General features: G+C 39.4%; 1 protein-coding gene across 2 annotated transcripts in view; it reads left to right on the forward strand.

The window, feature by feature from the left end:
* Nucleotides 1-15643, forward strand: part of LOC110054883 (protein mono-ADP-ribosyltransferase PARP14-like) — a 22296-nt gene extending 6653 nt beyond the window's left edge. For both annotated transcript variants that reach the window (XM_089298815.1, XM_089298816.1), the window contains exons 4-11: nt 2177-2476; nt 3195-3434; nt 3986-4225; nt 5211-7510; nt 7989-8213; nt 9093-10668; nt 11413-11739; nt 12738-15643. In XM_089298815.1, coding sequence (XP_089154941.1) covers nt 2177-2476; nt 3195-3434; nt 3986-4225; nt 5211-7510; nt 7989-8213; nt 9093-10668; nt 11413-11739; nt 12738-13024 — 5495 coding nt within the window. In that variant the 3' untranslated portion in view covers nt 13025-15643. The remainder of the gene's footprint in view (nt 1-2176; nt 2477-3194; nt 3435-3985; nt 4226-5210; nt 7511-7988; nt 8214-9092; nt 10669-11412; nt 11740-12737) is intronic.
* The last annotated feature ends 1325 nt before the right edge of the window (nt 15644-16968 follow it).

The following is a 16968-nucleotide window of genomic DNA, read 5'->3' on the forward strand; positions in this document are numbered from 1 at the left end:
CCATGTGCACTACTCTGCCTTGTAGATTTTTCAGGTGCTTATCAAAACATATGTTAAAATGTTGCAAGGTTAATTTGTTATCTTATTTTCAAAAGTACCCAGGACACAAGACTAACCTCTTGGTGCACTGGCGTAATGGCTACTAACAGGACTCATGTCACTAGCCAAAACTAACTTTGCACCAGCCAGCCTTTTTCATACACAGCTTCACTGACTTTTTTATAAGAGTGGTCAATCTTGGACATTTCTTGCTGCATCTAAAATGTTAATAATAATCACTAAGAAAATTTCACTCCCACAAACACGAACCCTGCTTTTCTTGAATATGCTTATGTTCAATCTCTGATGTACTTTTATCAGTGTTGCTATTTTCTTTTATCTCCCTTTAATAGTTAAATATTTATCATATGCTTATTAAGACAATTATTTCTATGAAATCCACTCATAGTTTCCCTGTTTTCATTAGTTTCTATTCTCTTCAGTTTTACTTTGTCAGGATAATTCTCAATTTTGTTTTCATCCAGAAGAGCAGTACTCCATTCCATCATGATTGTCACAATGGCTAGTGAAAGTGCAAAATCTACTATTCAAAACTGAAATGTATGGCTAGTTGGCAGTAGTGTTAGCCTTGAGCCCTGGGTACCTGATAATATTCACAAAAAATTGGTGCCATGTTTGTCATAGAATATCAAGAAAAACATCGTTTTTAGGAAAGAAGTACCACATGTGGGTTAAATAATGCAAAACATGAGACAACAACATTGAAAAACTTAAAACACATCCCAATGTTCAATGATTGCTCTTGTAAAATGTAAAGGTTCTTATTTCAAAAATAACTTAAAGCCAGGTTTACACAAGCAGTTTTTGTGAGAAACATGTTTGACTGTGCACAGGGCACAGCAAAAATTTTGTTTACAGTTCAAAGTTTAGTGTGCCAGTAATGATTAGACAGCAGAAATATGCACAATACCAAAGACCAATGTGGTAGCAAAATTTGCCACAGTTTATGTTATTTGCCACAAAAAGCTAGCACACACAGCTTTTAATAAACAAATATGTTTGTCACATAAAAATTGGTTAACTTACATCTACAAAAGCGGCAGTAATGGAATCTAAATTTTCCGTGTCCCTTGTGTCTCGGTTGTAGCAATGCCTCATTTACCTAAGCAGACTAATGGTTTGATCAAGAACTTCGGCGTGCACTTCTGCAACTTCTGAGTCAAAATTCTCAAAAATTATTTCCGTTTTATCCAAGATGTCTGCAAGAAACTTAGGAAACTCAACTTCTAAATCTAGTTCTCCTTCGCCCGCCATGTTTTCAGTGCTCTCTAGTGCTCAGTTACTCTCGTTCCTGTTGGCCGCGCTCGGCCCAGGAAGATTGCATCAATATTTGAGGTGTTGGATTGAATCAATATTTGAGGTATTGGATTGAATCAATATTCGAGGTATTGGATTGCATCAATACTCGAGGTATTGGATTGAATCAATATTCTAGGTATTGGATTGAATCAATATTTCAGGTATTGGATTGAATCAATATTCCAGGTATTGGATTGAATCAATATTCCAGGTATTGGATTGAATCATGAAATTAAAAGATTGAATTGAACCAAAAATTTTATTTACCACTGAATTGAATGCCTTTTTCTATCTTTAAATAAAACAATTATTTAAAGGATTAAACATATATTGCAAGGATTAAATTTTGCTACAAACGGCTTGCCATACAGGGTGTAAGTGGTCACGGTGAAACGGTAACCCCTTTTGTCTGCCAGGGATTGGAACGCCCTAAAAGCCTAAAAAGACGTGCCGTGTTTATCCTCATCAATTAAATTTCAATCAAATAATAGACTTTGCTCCTTTTTTTATATTTTTGTTTACTATTGTTTATTACTGTCGTTTGTATGTTTGATTGCTTGCTTGCTTGTTTGTTTGTTTGTTTCTGTTATTACAGAGGAAGAGCGATGAGAGTCTTCTGTGATAAAATTTCTTATTCCTCCATTTCAAACTGTGCACCTTACTTCTTTGCTCCCATCTTCCTAAGTACAGGTCTCGGTGTTTGGGCTATTTAGAAATGTTAGGATAAATATACATTGCTACGATAGTACAATATTTAAACTTTAGACATTAGAAAGGGTTCACTCTGTCATGGCAGATTTAAATTTGTCAATTTCAGACGCCTTCAGAACGGTGGAACACTCCCCTCACACTTTAAGTGGTGCAAGTCTCCAAGTTTCGCTGTATGAAGAATTCGAAGATGAAAATCCTGATGACGTTGACGAAAACACGGTGGGGGAAGACGGCTGTACTGATGAAAATAATATCATCATAATTGTCAGCGGCATCTTACCGTCTACTAGCGAGGACGCAGTGGTAAACTACTTTGAGAATTCAAGAAGATCTGGTGGAGGTGAAACTTCCAACGTCCATTATACTGCCAACGGGGAAGCAATAATAACTTTTCTTGAGGTGAAAGGTATGTGAGATGTTGACGCTTCCTGTATTTCATATAGAAGTTGTTATGTGTTGTATGTTATGCGTTGTCAAAAGGAATTTAAGAGAGTTCCCACTGGGTAGAAAAATAGCCATGAAATGATGGAAAACTAGTTAACGAGTGCGCCATGTCGTCTATCAGTAGAGTGGGTGCAGTTCATTGACTGACTGATTGATGAGTTGGTTGACTGATTGAAGATGGTTAACTAATTAATCAGTCTATTTTAGGAAGTTAATAAATGTGATAAACTTTGCTAACTTGTTTGCTTGCTTTCTTGATCCCTTGATCGATCTATGTTGCTATTTCGTATGTATAAAAAGAACTATTATTTTATGGGAAGCCCGTGCGGTACAGATCTAGGGTATTGCAGTCAGTGTGATTTTTTTACATTTGCGTCACATTATAAGATCAAGCATTAACTTTCTTTTTGATCTCTGGACATGTGGAAACAGTATAGAAAACGTGCAGTGTGCTAAGGGCCGTTTATCTAATATAACTGTGGGTTATCTATAGGGAGCTTTAGAAAGGTTTTCAATTGTGTGTCGTACAGCCAAAACTAAAGTAATCACTCTAACTAATCCCAAAGGACCAGACAATCCAAGTAAATGCTTGTAGCTGATATCAATTTGTACTTAGCAAGCAAACAAGCAACAGAACGTATTAGCCTGAAATCCTTATATTGTTGTTTCCGAATCAACAGATTTAGAGCTACTGCTTGAGAAGCCACATGCAATTGACGGAAAAGCTATAACAGTTGTACGCCAGCTTCCCAAGAAAAAGTTACCACCTGACCCAGTTAAAGTTCACGTACAAGGAATCAGCGAAACAACCACTGAAGACTGCTTACGGTTTTACTTGGAAAAGTTCAGTGACGCTGAAGTCGTGGAAGTGTATCTTGGTTGCAACAACGACGCGCTTGCAACTTTTGAATCTGAGCCAGGTAATTTTGAATCAGTTACATTTATTTTTACTATAATTGAGACAATTACGGCGCGCTTATTCATCGAGAGTTTTGCGGCTTTCCAAACAAACTGAAACCGTACAAGTTTTGGGATTGTCAATTAAGGTATAGGAAACTAAATTTTCGAAAATATGGTCCGCTGAGAGGAGAAAAGTTACAAACTGTCACTCGCTCGCCCGATATTAAACTGATTTCGCTGTTGCCGTAAAAATAACTAAAACAAAAACAAACAATCTCATCACATTTTTTTTTTCATGGGCTGCATTCGTATGGAAATTCGTCGTCTCACGGGCAATGTCCAAAACGTTGTAGTGAATTATTGAACTAGAATTTTAGGACTGTATGACGTCATTTCTGCCAATTATAAAATTTTAAGTATGATCAAGTTATGGGACTCAGCGATGGAGTGCTTAACTTAGAAAGTAAAATTTTTAGTCTCTATAAGTCTAAAGAGTAACACATGGTGTTTTAGAAAGCAAAAAAAAAAAAAGTAATAAATCAAATTGAAAGCTCTTTTCTATATTTTTCAGATTTTGAATCGCTATTCAGCAAAGTAAACAAAGATAGAAAAGGTCTCGAAGGAAAGAAACCTCGCTTGAAGCGTGTGCCTATCTGCTCATGTATTCTGGTGACAGGATTGAAAAAAGAAACAACCGATGACACAATAGCGTTGTACTTCGAAAATGAAAAACGGAGTGGAGGGAAAGACGTCAGCCAAGTAGAAAGAAAAGGAAGAGACCAAGCTTTGGTTTATTTCGAAGATCCTTCAAGTAAGATACATTTATCAGTTATTCAAGCCAAGAGCTGATTAACAATAAGCAACAATGTGCAGGCTAAAGCTACCCCAACTCGTTTGATTTCCTATCAATACAGACACAGGTGGCAAACTATATGTACCACTGATTACAAACCACTCAACGGTATAGATTTCAGTTGTTTTCATTCACAGATATCTTTGTTTTGTTTTCGTAGCACAAGCCAGGCAGCATGAGAATGAAAGCTACACAAACGTCCATTAACAGTACAAAAGTTCAGACTCCGCCTGAAACTATTGCTAAAATTGAGCCTTCAATTTCAGCTGTAGTTTCAGGCTTCATTTTAACTTTTGTACATAAATGATAAAGGTTAATCTGAGTCAGTGGCGGATTTAGGGGAGGGGCCCGCCCCTTCCCCTTATTTTGGGTAAAAAAGGGAAAAATCACAGCAGGAAGAAAGTCGGCAGGGAAAGCGGAACAATTCCCACCGCCCCCCCCCCCCCCCCCCCCCCAGCTCAAGGTCTGGATCCGGCCACTGTGAGTGACTGCATCATGACTAATATATAGACAACAGATGCAAAGAGGATTAGCGATTATATATCTCGGTATTATTCTATACCATCTTCAGGCAGGAGACAGGGTCTGAAGATGGTGTAGAATAATACCGAAATAACTATAAAATCGCTAACTTTCCTTGCATCTGTTATCTATCAGTCACAATGCAGTTACTCGGATTAACCTTTATCATTAATCAGTGGTGATGGTAATGGCTAATGGGTTTTGAACTTTTGTATTTTCTTGAAAATGCTAGCTATTGAAGGACAACATCCAAAAACGTCTTTTACTTCACATTAAAAAAGTACAACTAAAACATCTTGAAATTAGGGGCCAGATTTCAACCCCAGTTAATTTACACAGTATAATACTTCAAATAACTGAGGCGTTAATTCTCAAAAAGTATCATCCAATCTTATCATCTTATCATTTCTTTTCTTCACAGGTGTTCAAAATGTCACGGCCAAGAGTCAAATCCAAGGTCATACCCTTGAAGGACAAAACTTGGAAGTGAAGCCACACTATCCTTTTCTAGAAGATACAACGACGAAGAAGGCAGAAATCTCGTTTGATGCAAATGTCATTGAATATATTCAGATGAGTCATGAGGCTGAACTTCAAAGGTTGCTCAAAGAGCACGAAGTACTTTTTGAACTCGCAAGGGATTCTCAGAACTCGATCATCACTATCTCTCTTTCAGGAAAAGGAAAGAGAGACTCTGAGCAGTCGTGGAAAGAAAAGACAGAGATCTTGAAAAGTTTCTTCCATAGCTTTGAGAAAATTGAAATTCCCATTGATTCAGAAATCTTCGACGAGATAGCACAACGTTGGCAGAAGAACAGCCCCAGTCAGGGACCAGCTAATTTTGTGGTCTCTTTTGATGATCACAGACGAATAGCCCTCCTCGTTGGTAAGAAGGCGTGCGTGGATGAAGAAACGCAAAAGTTGCAAGAGTTGATTCACGAAGTAAAAGAAGATACCGAGCTCATGAAGTCTGTGGTAGAAGTAACTGAAACCAACATCCCGAAGTCCAGGCTTATTCTGTTAGAAATGTCAGGTCTGTGTCAAACACTTGCAAGTCAACACCGCCATTTGAGCATTAGCGTCGATAGTGACGGTCAAAAACTGTGTTTAAAGGGCCCCAGAAGTCTTCTTCAGGAAGTCACGGTTGATGTATTTACCTTTACTTCGAGGGTAGTCGAGCAGACAACTGAGCTACAGACCAACGTCATTACCGTTTTAAAAAGACCAGACGTTTCCAGATTCATACAGGACCTGTTGAAAGAAAAATCCATACAAGCGGTAGTCCTTTTCAATCAAGGACAAAGTTCCAACGAGATCCAGGTGGTTGGCGTTGATTCAAGAAACACAAAAGAGGCAGAAAACGTGTTGCGAAGTGTCGTCGATGAGAAAAGTCATCATTTCACGGCTGAAAATGCGCAAGTGCTCGGGAGCCAAAAGTGGAAAGATCTTTGGTCTTCGCTAACTTTACACTTTAAAGTTGAAATAGTGGTTGATAATCATGCCAGCACCATATGGGTCAGTGGTATCGCCAAAGATGTCAAGGAAAGCTTCGAGAAAGTAAGACAGTTTTTGGAAACCAACACAATTCTTGATGACACAATCCCAACAGAGGAAGGATCTGCACAGTTCATTTCCAGAGTTTGGAAAGAAAAGCTTAATGACATTAAAAGAGAACTTTCCAGTTGTTCAATCGACATGAGAGTCAGCGCCGATTTTAGAGGGATTGAAGTATCTGGCACCGCCGAAGGACTAGAGAAGTGCTTGCCACGAATTCGCGAAGTCATTAATGATGTTAAGAAAGACTCTGTTCCAGTTGACAAACCTGGGATGAAGAAATTTTTCTTGGGCGACAAAGGTCCAATCTTCCTAAAATTAGTAGAGGATAAAAATAAGTGTGTTATCTTGACCACCGAACGTAACGAGGAAGAAGCCGTGGCTAATTTAGAGACTGAGGATGAAGAAGCATGGTCGACCGCAGAGTTTGTTTGTAGCTACCTGACGAAAGAGAGAAAGACTATTTCAGTCATGAAAGGCGACATAACGAAAGATCGTGTAGATGCCATTGTTAATGCAGCAAATGGCGATCTAAAACACTTTGGAGGCCTTGCAGCAGCTATTGTAAAAGCAGGTGGTAAAACGATTCAAGACGAGTGTGACGACTATGTAATAGGGAATGGTCCCCTCCTTGAAGGTCATACGCATGTCACCACCGCAGGAATGTTGCCTTGCAAACTCGTTATCCATGCTTATGGGCCTAAGTGGGATTCCGAAGCGGACAGGAAGAGGAGAGGTGAAGAAGAAACGAAGCAGGAACGTTACCTGAGGTGTGCAATCCTAAATTCTCTTGAAAAGGCAAAAGACCTGACATCAATTGCAATTCCAGCAGTCAGTTCTGGTGTCTTCGGCTTTCCTCGTGACCTTTGCGCTGAAGTCATTTTGAATACTGTTCTCGAATTCTGCAAAGAAAACCCACATTGCAAGTTATCAGAGATTCATCTCATCAACAACGATGACGCAACAGTGAAGGTGTTCGCGGATGAATTGAGGAAGAGATTTGGACCAGCGAAAAATTTTACCGATCAAAAAAGTAGCAAACCTACAACTACTGTGGGTGGAGCTGTTGGCAGAGCAAAGGGAATGGCAATGAAGGGGACTCCGAGGTCCTTTACAACTCAAGGAATTCGTATCACAGTGAAAAGCAGCGACCTGGCCAAAGAAAAGGTATTCATGGCTAAAATGTTTATATTATTGTGCCAATTTACAAAACACCGTAGAGTCCCGGCCAAACGATCACAACATTCCAATGCAACATATCGCAACATTGTTGGGCGCAACATGTTGCGACTATGGCAGCATGTTGGGTGTTGTTGGCTCAAATTTGACCATTTGCGTTGAAATGTTGCGATCGTTTGCAAGCACTAGGACTAAAGTGCAGCGCAAAAGTAATGCAAATAAAATTTGAAATACGGGACTTTCCGAGACAAAATTGTGATTTACTCGGCAGAAATTGGGCCAAAATTTCAAAAGACTATCGACTAATACATTGGGATAGCAAAGATAATTTACATTTTGACAATCAATCCAAACAACTGAGAGATTTTTTTTATTCTTTCCTGTTCGTATACTCATAAGTTCTTTTAGCTTTCGTTGCTCAATATTTGGTCCTCTAGCCAACAAGCTCTTCCGTTTCATCTTCCAGGCGGACATTTTGGTCGGTACAGCGGCATCGAATCTCAACTTGACGCAGAATCCTTGTGCAAGGGCCCTAAGCCAAGCTGCTGGACCAAGCTTACAGCAGGAATGTACCAATATAGGGCATGTGGCTGTCGGCGACATTGCTATAAACACCCAACGGGGAAATCTCAAATGCAAGGCAGTCATCTTTGCCATCTGCTCTGAGTGGGATAATGGAAAGGGCAAAAAGGTAAAGTAGAATTATTATGATCACGTAAATATATAGTATGCTCAATGGCCTTTTTCATCCAATATTGTCGACGGCGCGAATAAAGTAATAAGGAGCTTTGAACGATCGGGGATATAACGAGCGCGAATTCAAAGGGCTCTGACAATAACGGCCGTGAACAAGCTTTAGCTACTTTATTGTCAAATAAATGAAAACATTCCGGCAGTCCCAGTTAATTTTTTTTTTTTTTAATTTTATTTCAAATCAAGTACAGTGCTGCCAGGAATTTACCTTCGTGTCGTAATTCCTAATCAAAGTTACCTTGGTTCTTTTGGCTAGTAACTTATCAGCAGAGTTTATTACGAGCTTTCAAAAAGGGTCGTCGTGATCATTCAGCTTGACTGCATCAGAATGCCGTTATCTATGTGCAGCTGAAACTGAAAATCGCCCGCTGAATCCATTTCGGAGACTGGCTAACTACATCACCTATGCGATATATTTCCCGTAAAGAAGACCTTTCCTTGTTTCTTCTGTTTTTATTGCTCATTTGGCGTTGTTCTTGTCTTAGTATATCATATCCTCGTGAGATTTCATTCGCTATCAAGATAATATTTGCACTTTGCGAAAAACAAAAACAAAAAAATGAAAGCTCCTTTCGCCATCGAAAGTGCAATCAAACTCGTTGTTTATGTGCTGTGCAGGGAACGTGGCTGGAAAATAATGTCAATAACCAAATATTTATGCAGAATAGCTCTTCAGTGCTGACAGGACTGAAATCAATTGGGTCCTGATAACTATAAGAAATAAAATCTTTCCAAGTAGTACTCGATCTTTTAACTGATCTCATACTCGTACTCAAGTACCTCATAAATAGTTAATAGAAATGTTCTGCGTCCACAGGTTTTGAAGAGGTTACTCACAAAATGCCTTCAAGAAGCTACGAGAATGGGAATGGCTACCATTGCATTTCCTGCAATTGGGACTGGCACACTTCAGTTTCCTCGTGCTGAAGTTGCCGCGATTTATTTTGATGAGGTTATGTCGTTCAACCAAAAGAATCCTGCTACTTCACTCAAAGAGGTCAGGTTTGTTCTATACGATCAAGATCATCCGACCGTCCAGGCTTTCGACACAGAGTTGAAAAAAAGGAACGCGAACAACTCTCCCATTCCGGTTGGAAAAAGTACACATTTAATTGGAAAACCACGTCTAAGGGCCACTGCTGAGCATTGGAAGGCATCGTCATCTCAGACCGCCACCTTTTCTCCAGTACGAGAACGAAACCCAGATCGCTTTGAAACAAACGTGGGAACACTGTGCTTCAAAGTTCAACCTGGCGACATCACAAGAGAGACCACAGATGCCATCGTCATCATATCTAACCCTGAACTAGATATGAAGAGGGGAGGTGCAGGTGCAGCTGTTCTAAAGTCAGGAGGCGACTCCATTCAGAGAGAGTGTTCTAGGCAAGGCCATCAACTTCCAGGTTCCGTTGTTGTTACAAGGGCAGGTAATTTGGGAGCAAGATTCATCTTCCATATAGTCCCTCCAGATCCCCTGGACACTAGAAGCATCAAAGTCTTAGTAATGAAGTGTCTTCAGGAAGCCGAGAAAAAGAGCATTTCATCCATTTCATTCCCTGCCATTGGAACTGGTAACCTTGGAGTTTCTGCGAAGTCCTGTGCCGACGCAATGTTGTTTGCGATTCGTGACTTCAGTAACAAGCACCCCACTTCCTTGCAGCTTATTAAGATGATTGTTTTCCAAACAGAGATGATTAAAGAAGTCCGTTTGGCAATAAAAGAAGCGTCCGGAGAAACGACCACTGAGAAACCTGGAATCTTTCGGCGGGTTGTCTCAAAAGTGGGAGATTTTCTTGGTTTCGGGGATTCAGATAAAAATGCCCCAACTGAGAAGAAACCACAAAATGATTACAACAAAGATATTGACCTTGTGATCTTTGCTGGTAGTCGAGGAGACCTACAAGGAGCAATGAACGAAATCAACGAGGTTATGAAAGAGAGGTCAACAAAGCAGGTTATTGAAAACGAAGCAGTCAGACTTTTATCCAAACGAGATCTCCGAAGAATAAACACCCTTGAGCAACGATATGATGTTTCGGTATCGGTGGAGAAAACAGTAGAACGTATCGTAGTGCGCGGACAAAGTGACGATATCCTTTACGTTGCGGGGGAGATCCACAAAATGTTGCATCAACTACGAGAAGAAGAGCACGAACGTAAGCGAGCAGAGGCGCTTTCAAAGGATATCCAGTGGATGTATAATGATGGCACTAACTTCGTTCCTTACGAAAGCCAAGTAAACGCCAAGATTGAGCTTGCCTATCACGATAACAAAAACACAGTGATACTAACTTCAGAGGAGGGAGACGATTACAAAGTCGACTTCAACACCATGCGGGCGAAAGACACATATGACACCATCATCACCGAAGTCAAAAGAGTTGATCGAAAAAGTAAGATAATTTATCAAATAACTAAGAACCCTAACTCCTGTTTTTGTAGCCTACAGTGGCTCATCTCTAACTGTTCTTACAGGTGGAGTGCTTGTTTTCCACAGAATGGTTATAATTTACCCTTTAGATTCAAGTTTCAATTAAATCTGTTTTAGAGCCTCGTTGCTTTCTTTTAACGTTTTGTAAGACTTCCCTGATTTTATCTTTATTACTAACAACATCACGATCTAGCGACCTTGCCTATTCCAAGCATAAAAAACCTTTGAAAAGGTATATACTATTAGCAAGCCCTTTTAAGTTGTCTGGGTGACGTAGTGATGTATGGTTTGAACTGCATTCAGTCTGAGAGACCTGGGTCGAACCTAACACCGTTTGCCTAACTGAAACTGATTTAAACTTGTTTCTCCCGTGACGCTTGACAATTAGCATAGGTTAAATTCCTTTCCCTGTCACCTTCATTTTAAACTGAGATAATCTAGGCGGTTGTTACGTACGGGAACCTTTTCAACAGTAACGGTGCTGGTTCCACGCTTAGATTTTTAAGCAATAGTGCTAAGTTATGTGAAGACTACACTTACATACTCATAAGGCATACGAGTGCTTTAGGAATCTCTGCGTAGCTTTGCTGTCGTATTGGGCTCTAGCATCAAAGACACCTTTCTATTTAGTATTGACCTAAATAAATCTGTGTTTTTGGCATAAAGGAAAGCTGATTGATCAAACATTTTGTTTATTTTTTTCCAGATGTCCAAGTACCAAATCACTGGACCCCTCAACCAAAGGATCCGCAGGGTAATGAAACGACCGTACATCTTTATCAACTGGATTCTTCGAATGATGTGCAGGAGTACCAAAACGTCCAGGCTAGATTCCAGAAAACGTGCAGTAACCCAATTGTAAAGATTGAGCGAGTCCAAAATCCAGTTCTGTACAGAACGTATGCAATTCGAAAGCAGAAAATGGACGAGGGAAAGGGCAGCAATGAGCAGTGGCTTTTTCACGGAACTCCAGGCACTAACTGCCAACTTATAAATCATACAGGTTTCAACAGAAGTTTTCATGGAAAAAACGGTAAGAGATGACTAGCCGATTAAGTTTTTTACAATAACTGTCTAATTTCTCGCGCGCTGATTGGCTCGTTTTTATCATCAATAAGAGTACAGACGGATAAAATTCTAATTTATGCAAGCTTTCAAGTTCAAATTTCAGCTGTCAAACTGTCAACTTTTTAACCAATGAGATTTTATGGACTTTTTTAAGTAGCCAATCAAAAAGCGAGAAAAGCTATTGACAATGTTCGCGTCGTTTTGAATAAAATTCACTTATCTTTGTTTACGGCTAGTTTACGCGTCTTTTCCCCTCATTTATTCCCGGCATTTGACCAGTTTGGGGTCTTTTTATTGTAAAAAACAAATCACAGTTTTGTATGCGTCTGTCCTCTTATTGATGATAAATTTCGTCATAACATTGTCAAAGTTTACTGCGGAACCACTCGCCTGCGGCTCGTGGTTCCACAGCCACTTTGACAATGTTATGCCGTAATTTATCATCAATAAGAGGACAGACGCATAAAAAACGGACGTCAATTTGTTAAATAGCTAATGACATTGTTCTGTGATGAATGAATAGTGGACTCCCGATAACCCGAATCTTCAAGGAAAATTTAAAAAAAAAATCGAGTTATTTGGAGTTCGCGTCATAACGAAAAAAACGTTGTATACTGTATTGATATTCATACAACGGCATAGATTTTAATCAAATTTAATTACAGAGAAGTCCTAAGCATGTGAAGACCGCGTGTGTTTAGGTCGGCAAACGATAACAGAGCAATGTGTGTAGTACGGTCCAGGTACTGACTAGATGCAATCTTAAACAATGATCGTTTGTTTGGGTTGAGTGTTGTTCAGGCTTTAACCTGTTTGCTTCCTTCATTCTTCCTGTCTCTCGATTGTCTCAGTATTCTTGCAGACCTGCTATTACGTTTTGTAGGCAAACTACCTTTGACACAACTGTGACGAGATTGGGATTGACTCCAAATATACCACTGACCGTTAGTTCGTTTCTTTTAGCGACCGTGTATGGAAATGGAGTTTACTTTGCAGTGGATGCCTCCTACTCTGCCAGGCCTACATATTCACCGACAGATGCTAACGGTTGTCGATACATGTACCTCACTAGAGTCCTGGTTGGTGAGTACACAGGTGGGAGACAGGGCCTTCTTACGCCTCCTGCAAAGAGCCCAAGCGATCCCACAGACACATATGATAGCGTGGTGGATCAGATTCCTAACCCGGGAATCTTTGTAGTGTTTTACGACTGGCAGTGTTATCCTGAGTACTTGATTACTTTTCAGTGACGACTCCATTATCAGTAATATGTTCTTGCTTGAAAATCTAAAAAATCCAAGCATTGGAGTGAGTGCGTCACTGTAGTTCTCCAACTGAACAGCATTTTGTGGTAACCATTTTGCAGACAGTTATTTCTAATCTGTGTTTCCTGACAGACATCCCTAAACTTAGATTTTGGGCACTTTAAGAAACAACCAAACACTGAATAAATTACTTAAACTTAGCAACGGCCGGTAATTAATGTAGTCATGGAAACGCCTAGACTAGACCTATATAAAGGTGAGATTTTAGAGAAGTGTTTGGTATTTTAGAAGGTTTTACTCAAACACGCATTGGCGTGCGGGTCGGGGGGGGGTGAGGCGGTCGGGGGGGGAGGAGCTGCAGCCCCTGCAGTTTCAGTTTTGTCTTTCGGACAAAACCCTGATGATTTGGGCCAGTACTCGGAAGAAAACATTCTAAAAGGTTGTCAAAGCCGGGTTTGTAGGCTACTTTCTCTGACGTTTGCCTTGTAAAAACGGAGTTATTCTGTTTTGGAAAAGCCACATATCTTTTACGTGTGTATCTTGGTGATCCACGAGATGGATTTTATCTCCCCCAACAAAACAATGACAAGAGAATCAAAGCAAACGAAGACCAAGACATTTGTTTTCGTGGTGGCTCTGAAAAGAGCCGTTTTAAATTGCTCCGCGAAGAGCCCCCCCCCCCCCCTTCCCCCAAGTCCGAAAGAGCCCGCACTCCTATGCAAATACGTGATTTAAGGAATTTTGATTTTCTCTTTAAGTCATAATAAGGGCTGCAGATGCTATTTCCATGTTATCCCTAAATCACTTTATAGTGCTTTTAATGCGTACTTAGATCAAAGTGATTGCAGTCTAAAACACGTTATCAAGGAAATATTTTTTTGAACTAGTGAAACTCGCGAAAACTGGGCTATCTATAATCATTAAATTATAGTCATTGTAAAACACGGACAAGTATTGTAGAAATTTAGCTTTTGACATAATACTGGACACGTCGTTAACAAAATAAAAATATTTGGGTGTGCCTGTTGGCTAAAAAAGCATCATCAAAGTAGGGAGTGAGGTTGCTACCTATTTTGCTCCACTTGCCAAATAGGAGTGTGTTCCGTTGTCAGTTACTATGTTGATAGACACAACTTAAAGGTAAATAATGGGTTATTTGTAGTTCTCAATCTAAACTTGGAATGTGTATTTGATCATTACTCAGGCAGCTACGGTATATTAAGAAAATCGCAAAGGAAGAACAAAAGAGAACACTGTACCGTAAGAGGCTAGATGAAATAGTCGTTCTGGCACCTGCATGTATAGTACCCCATAGAGCTTTCCAATTAAGCGTTTACTGTGCAGAGTACTTGGTTAACAAAACCTACTATTAGTTCTAGTGATACTTGTTAGTCAACACCTACAAAAGCCAAGAATACTGACTTAGCTATATCTATGTATGTACGTTTGTAGAACTGCAACTCTATTGTATCCGCTAAATAGTAAATAGCGTATTCACTCACGTGTCCAGCAGTCATGCAAGTTTATTGGAACAAAAGAAAGTGTTTACATAGGAAAAGAGTTGAACTCCCACAGGATTGGTTTGGTACACCAACATGGCCGCCGTGTCATTGTTTTGGAACACCAATATGGCTGCCACGACTTTATGTGCATACGCTTCATTAACATTACATTATACATTTATTGGAGTCAATCGAAGGGGCTGTGTCACATACCGTGGGTAACCAATAATTTGGTTCAGTTAGAAACACCTCCAGCATGGTGTCATCGTGCAGTGTCTGACTCTGACCGAGCGGTTCAGGTTTAAACCCTTTCATACAAAAGCTTTCTTCGTGTTGTGTCCTAATGGGTACTCTCACTGTGCCTCTCTACCCACAATCCACTGCACAATTTGATGTATTTCACTCAACGCCACAAGGAGCACCTACATATGTGAAGATCTGATCTTCCCTCGCCCAGGAAATAAATGTCAACTTTCTGTTGTCCTAAGTTGCGTTCGTTTATGACAACAGAAAGGGGAATATCTAGAGACGGATACTGAACCAACAATTCAGACACCGGCTCACGTTTCTTTTTGATACCGCTGTTTTTCTTTTGCTTGTTTGTTTGTTTGTTTGTTTTTTATTTACATGTAGTTGTTGGTTATTTTTTTGGATGGGACACAGCCTCTTTCAAACGATTAACATCCAGGAAAGCAGAATATGAAAAAACATATTAATATTCTCTTAATTGTCAGTGATCAGTTATATAATCAGCTTATAGTTATTTACACCGAAAAGAACTGGAATGAGTGATCAATTGCTTGGTGTAGATTGTAGGCAAGTTTTCTTTTTGGCTCTAAGGTAGGGCCTAACAGACAGAATTCTATAGTGCTTTAACGTTCAAAATTATCTTGAGCTTTTGCCATAGTTATAAGTTCTTGTTCAAAGTAGGGTACGTGTAATTAAGCTTTTAACTATAATTAGGAGTTCAAAAAACAATTCCATAAGTAGGGTTCAGACTATTTTAAATTTTCAAAATTTAAGGTGGCGCTGAAGATATTTTGTCTTATCACAATTCGATAATAAAAAGCTGGTTTTCGAATTATAAGCAAGCAAAGCTAGAGTTACCTGGTTGTCGTTGCTATGGTAACCCATTGTGCTACGAAGGTGATTGGGCATTTTCGTGTTGTATAAATGTTACTCACGTTTGAGAATGAGAACATTTGTGAACCCCCAAAACATCTTTATCAACATATTTGACCCTAGAAAATGCCAAGACAACTCCCAAGAAGTCCTCAAATCGCAAACTTCAAACTCTAAAAAGAACAAGTGAATTGGTAGCCGTCGACATATTCACTTGCTCCCAGCAACGTAATGTCCACTGGACGTTTGGGCCACACCCCTTCCCTTCCCTCCTCTCCTTAACGCACACTTAGAATTGTGCTGCCCAAATAGTCACTGCACTCCAGTTGCTTCGGTTTTGAAGATACCAACATAATTTATTATATTGCTTTTAAATCGTAGAGGAGACCTTTTTAAAAATCAGCGGAAGTTCTCTACTTTATGTTCTTTATGTGTCTTCCTTTCTCCTAAATTAAGTCCTCTGTTTTCGACCACTATATTTAGAGCTTCGAAAGGCTCCATGCTTTCCATTTCTTTCTTACTTCAAATATACGTAAGTCTTTCCTAACTATAAAAGTCTTATACAACTGTCAGTGTCGATCGTACGCGTAAGTGAAAATGTCCTGTTTTTGTTATGTACCGTACTTGAAGTGCACTTCATTTAAATTAAATGGATCATTTTGTTTCTGGTCAAAAATGTTCCACGTTATAAGGGACTGTGCAATAATTACCTGGGGGTGGGGTGAGGGTATGGAAAATTAGAGGGGGCAGAGGAGAAAATGACAACAAGAGAGAGGGGGAAACTGGAAAAGTAGTGGAAGAGTTATTAGAGTTCAAATATAAATACTAACATTGGAATAAAACTGACAAATTTATCAACTCTAAGGTGTTCTGATCTATGAACTGTTGTTTTCCTATCTGTCATGCAGTAGGAAATGAAAGCCTCTGTTATATATGTTAAAACAGTGCTACTTTATTTGCACTAAGATTCAATAAAACAGGAAACTTAAATTAAAAGTTGCAGAAGTAGCACTATATTCAATGAAAAAGAAAGATGCCAATGTTAGCACACATGACATCATAATTTAGCAGAATGAAAAACCCAGCTGTTGAAATTTTCATAGCAATACAAATTTAAAGTATGGTAAATAAAGCACAGCATGATTAAATCGAGCTTCAAAAAAAGGCTCAATCAGACAGGAATTCCTGAATAATATTTTCAGTTTCTCTAACTATAAGCTTCTGGAATTCAAACGATCTCATATTAAAGTATGGTAAAGACAAACAGTGTGATTAATAAAATTGAGTCCTCAAATGACTCTTTGA

The sequence above is a fragment of the Orbicella faveolata genome, unplaced genomic scaffold (assembly GCF_042242905.1).
Source record: "Orbicella faveolata isolate gen_17 unplaced genomic scaffold, um_ofav_v1 contig_3, whole genome shotgun sequence".
NCBI classification, from domain to species: Eukaryota; Metazoa; Cnidaria; class Anthozoa; order Scleractinia; family Merulinidae; genus Orbicella; species Orbicella faveolata.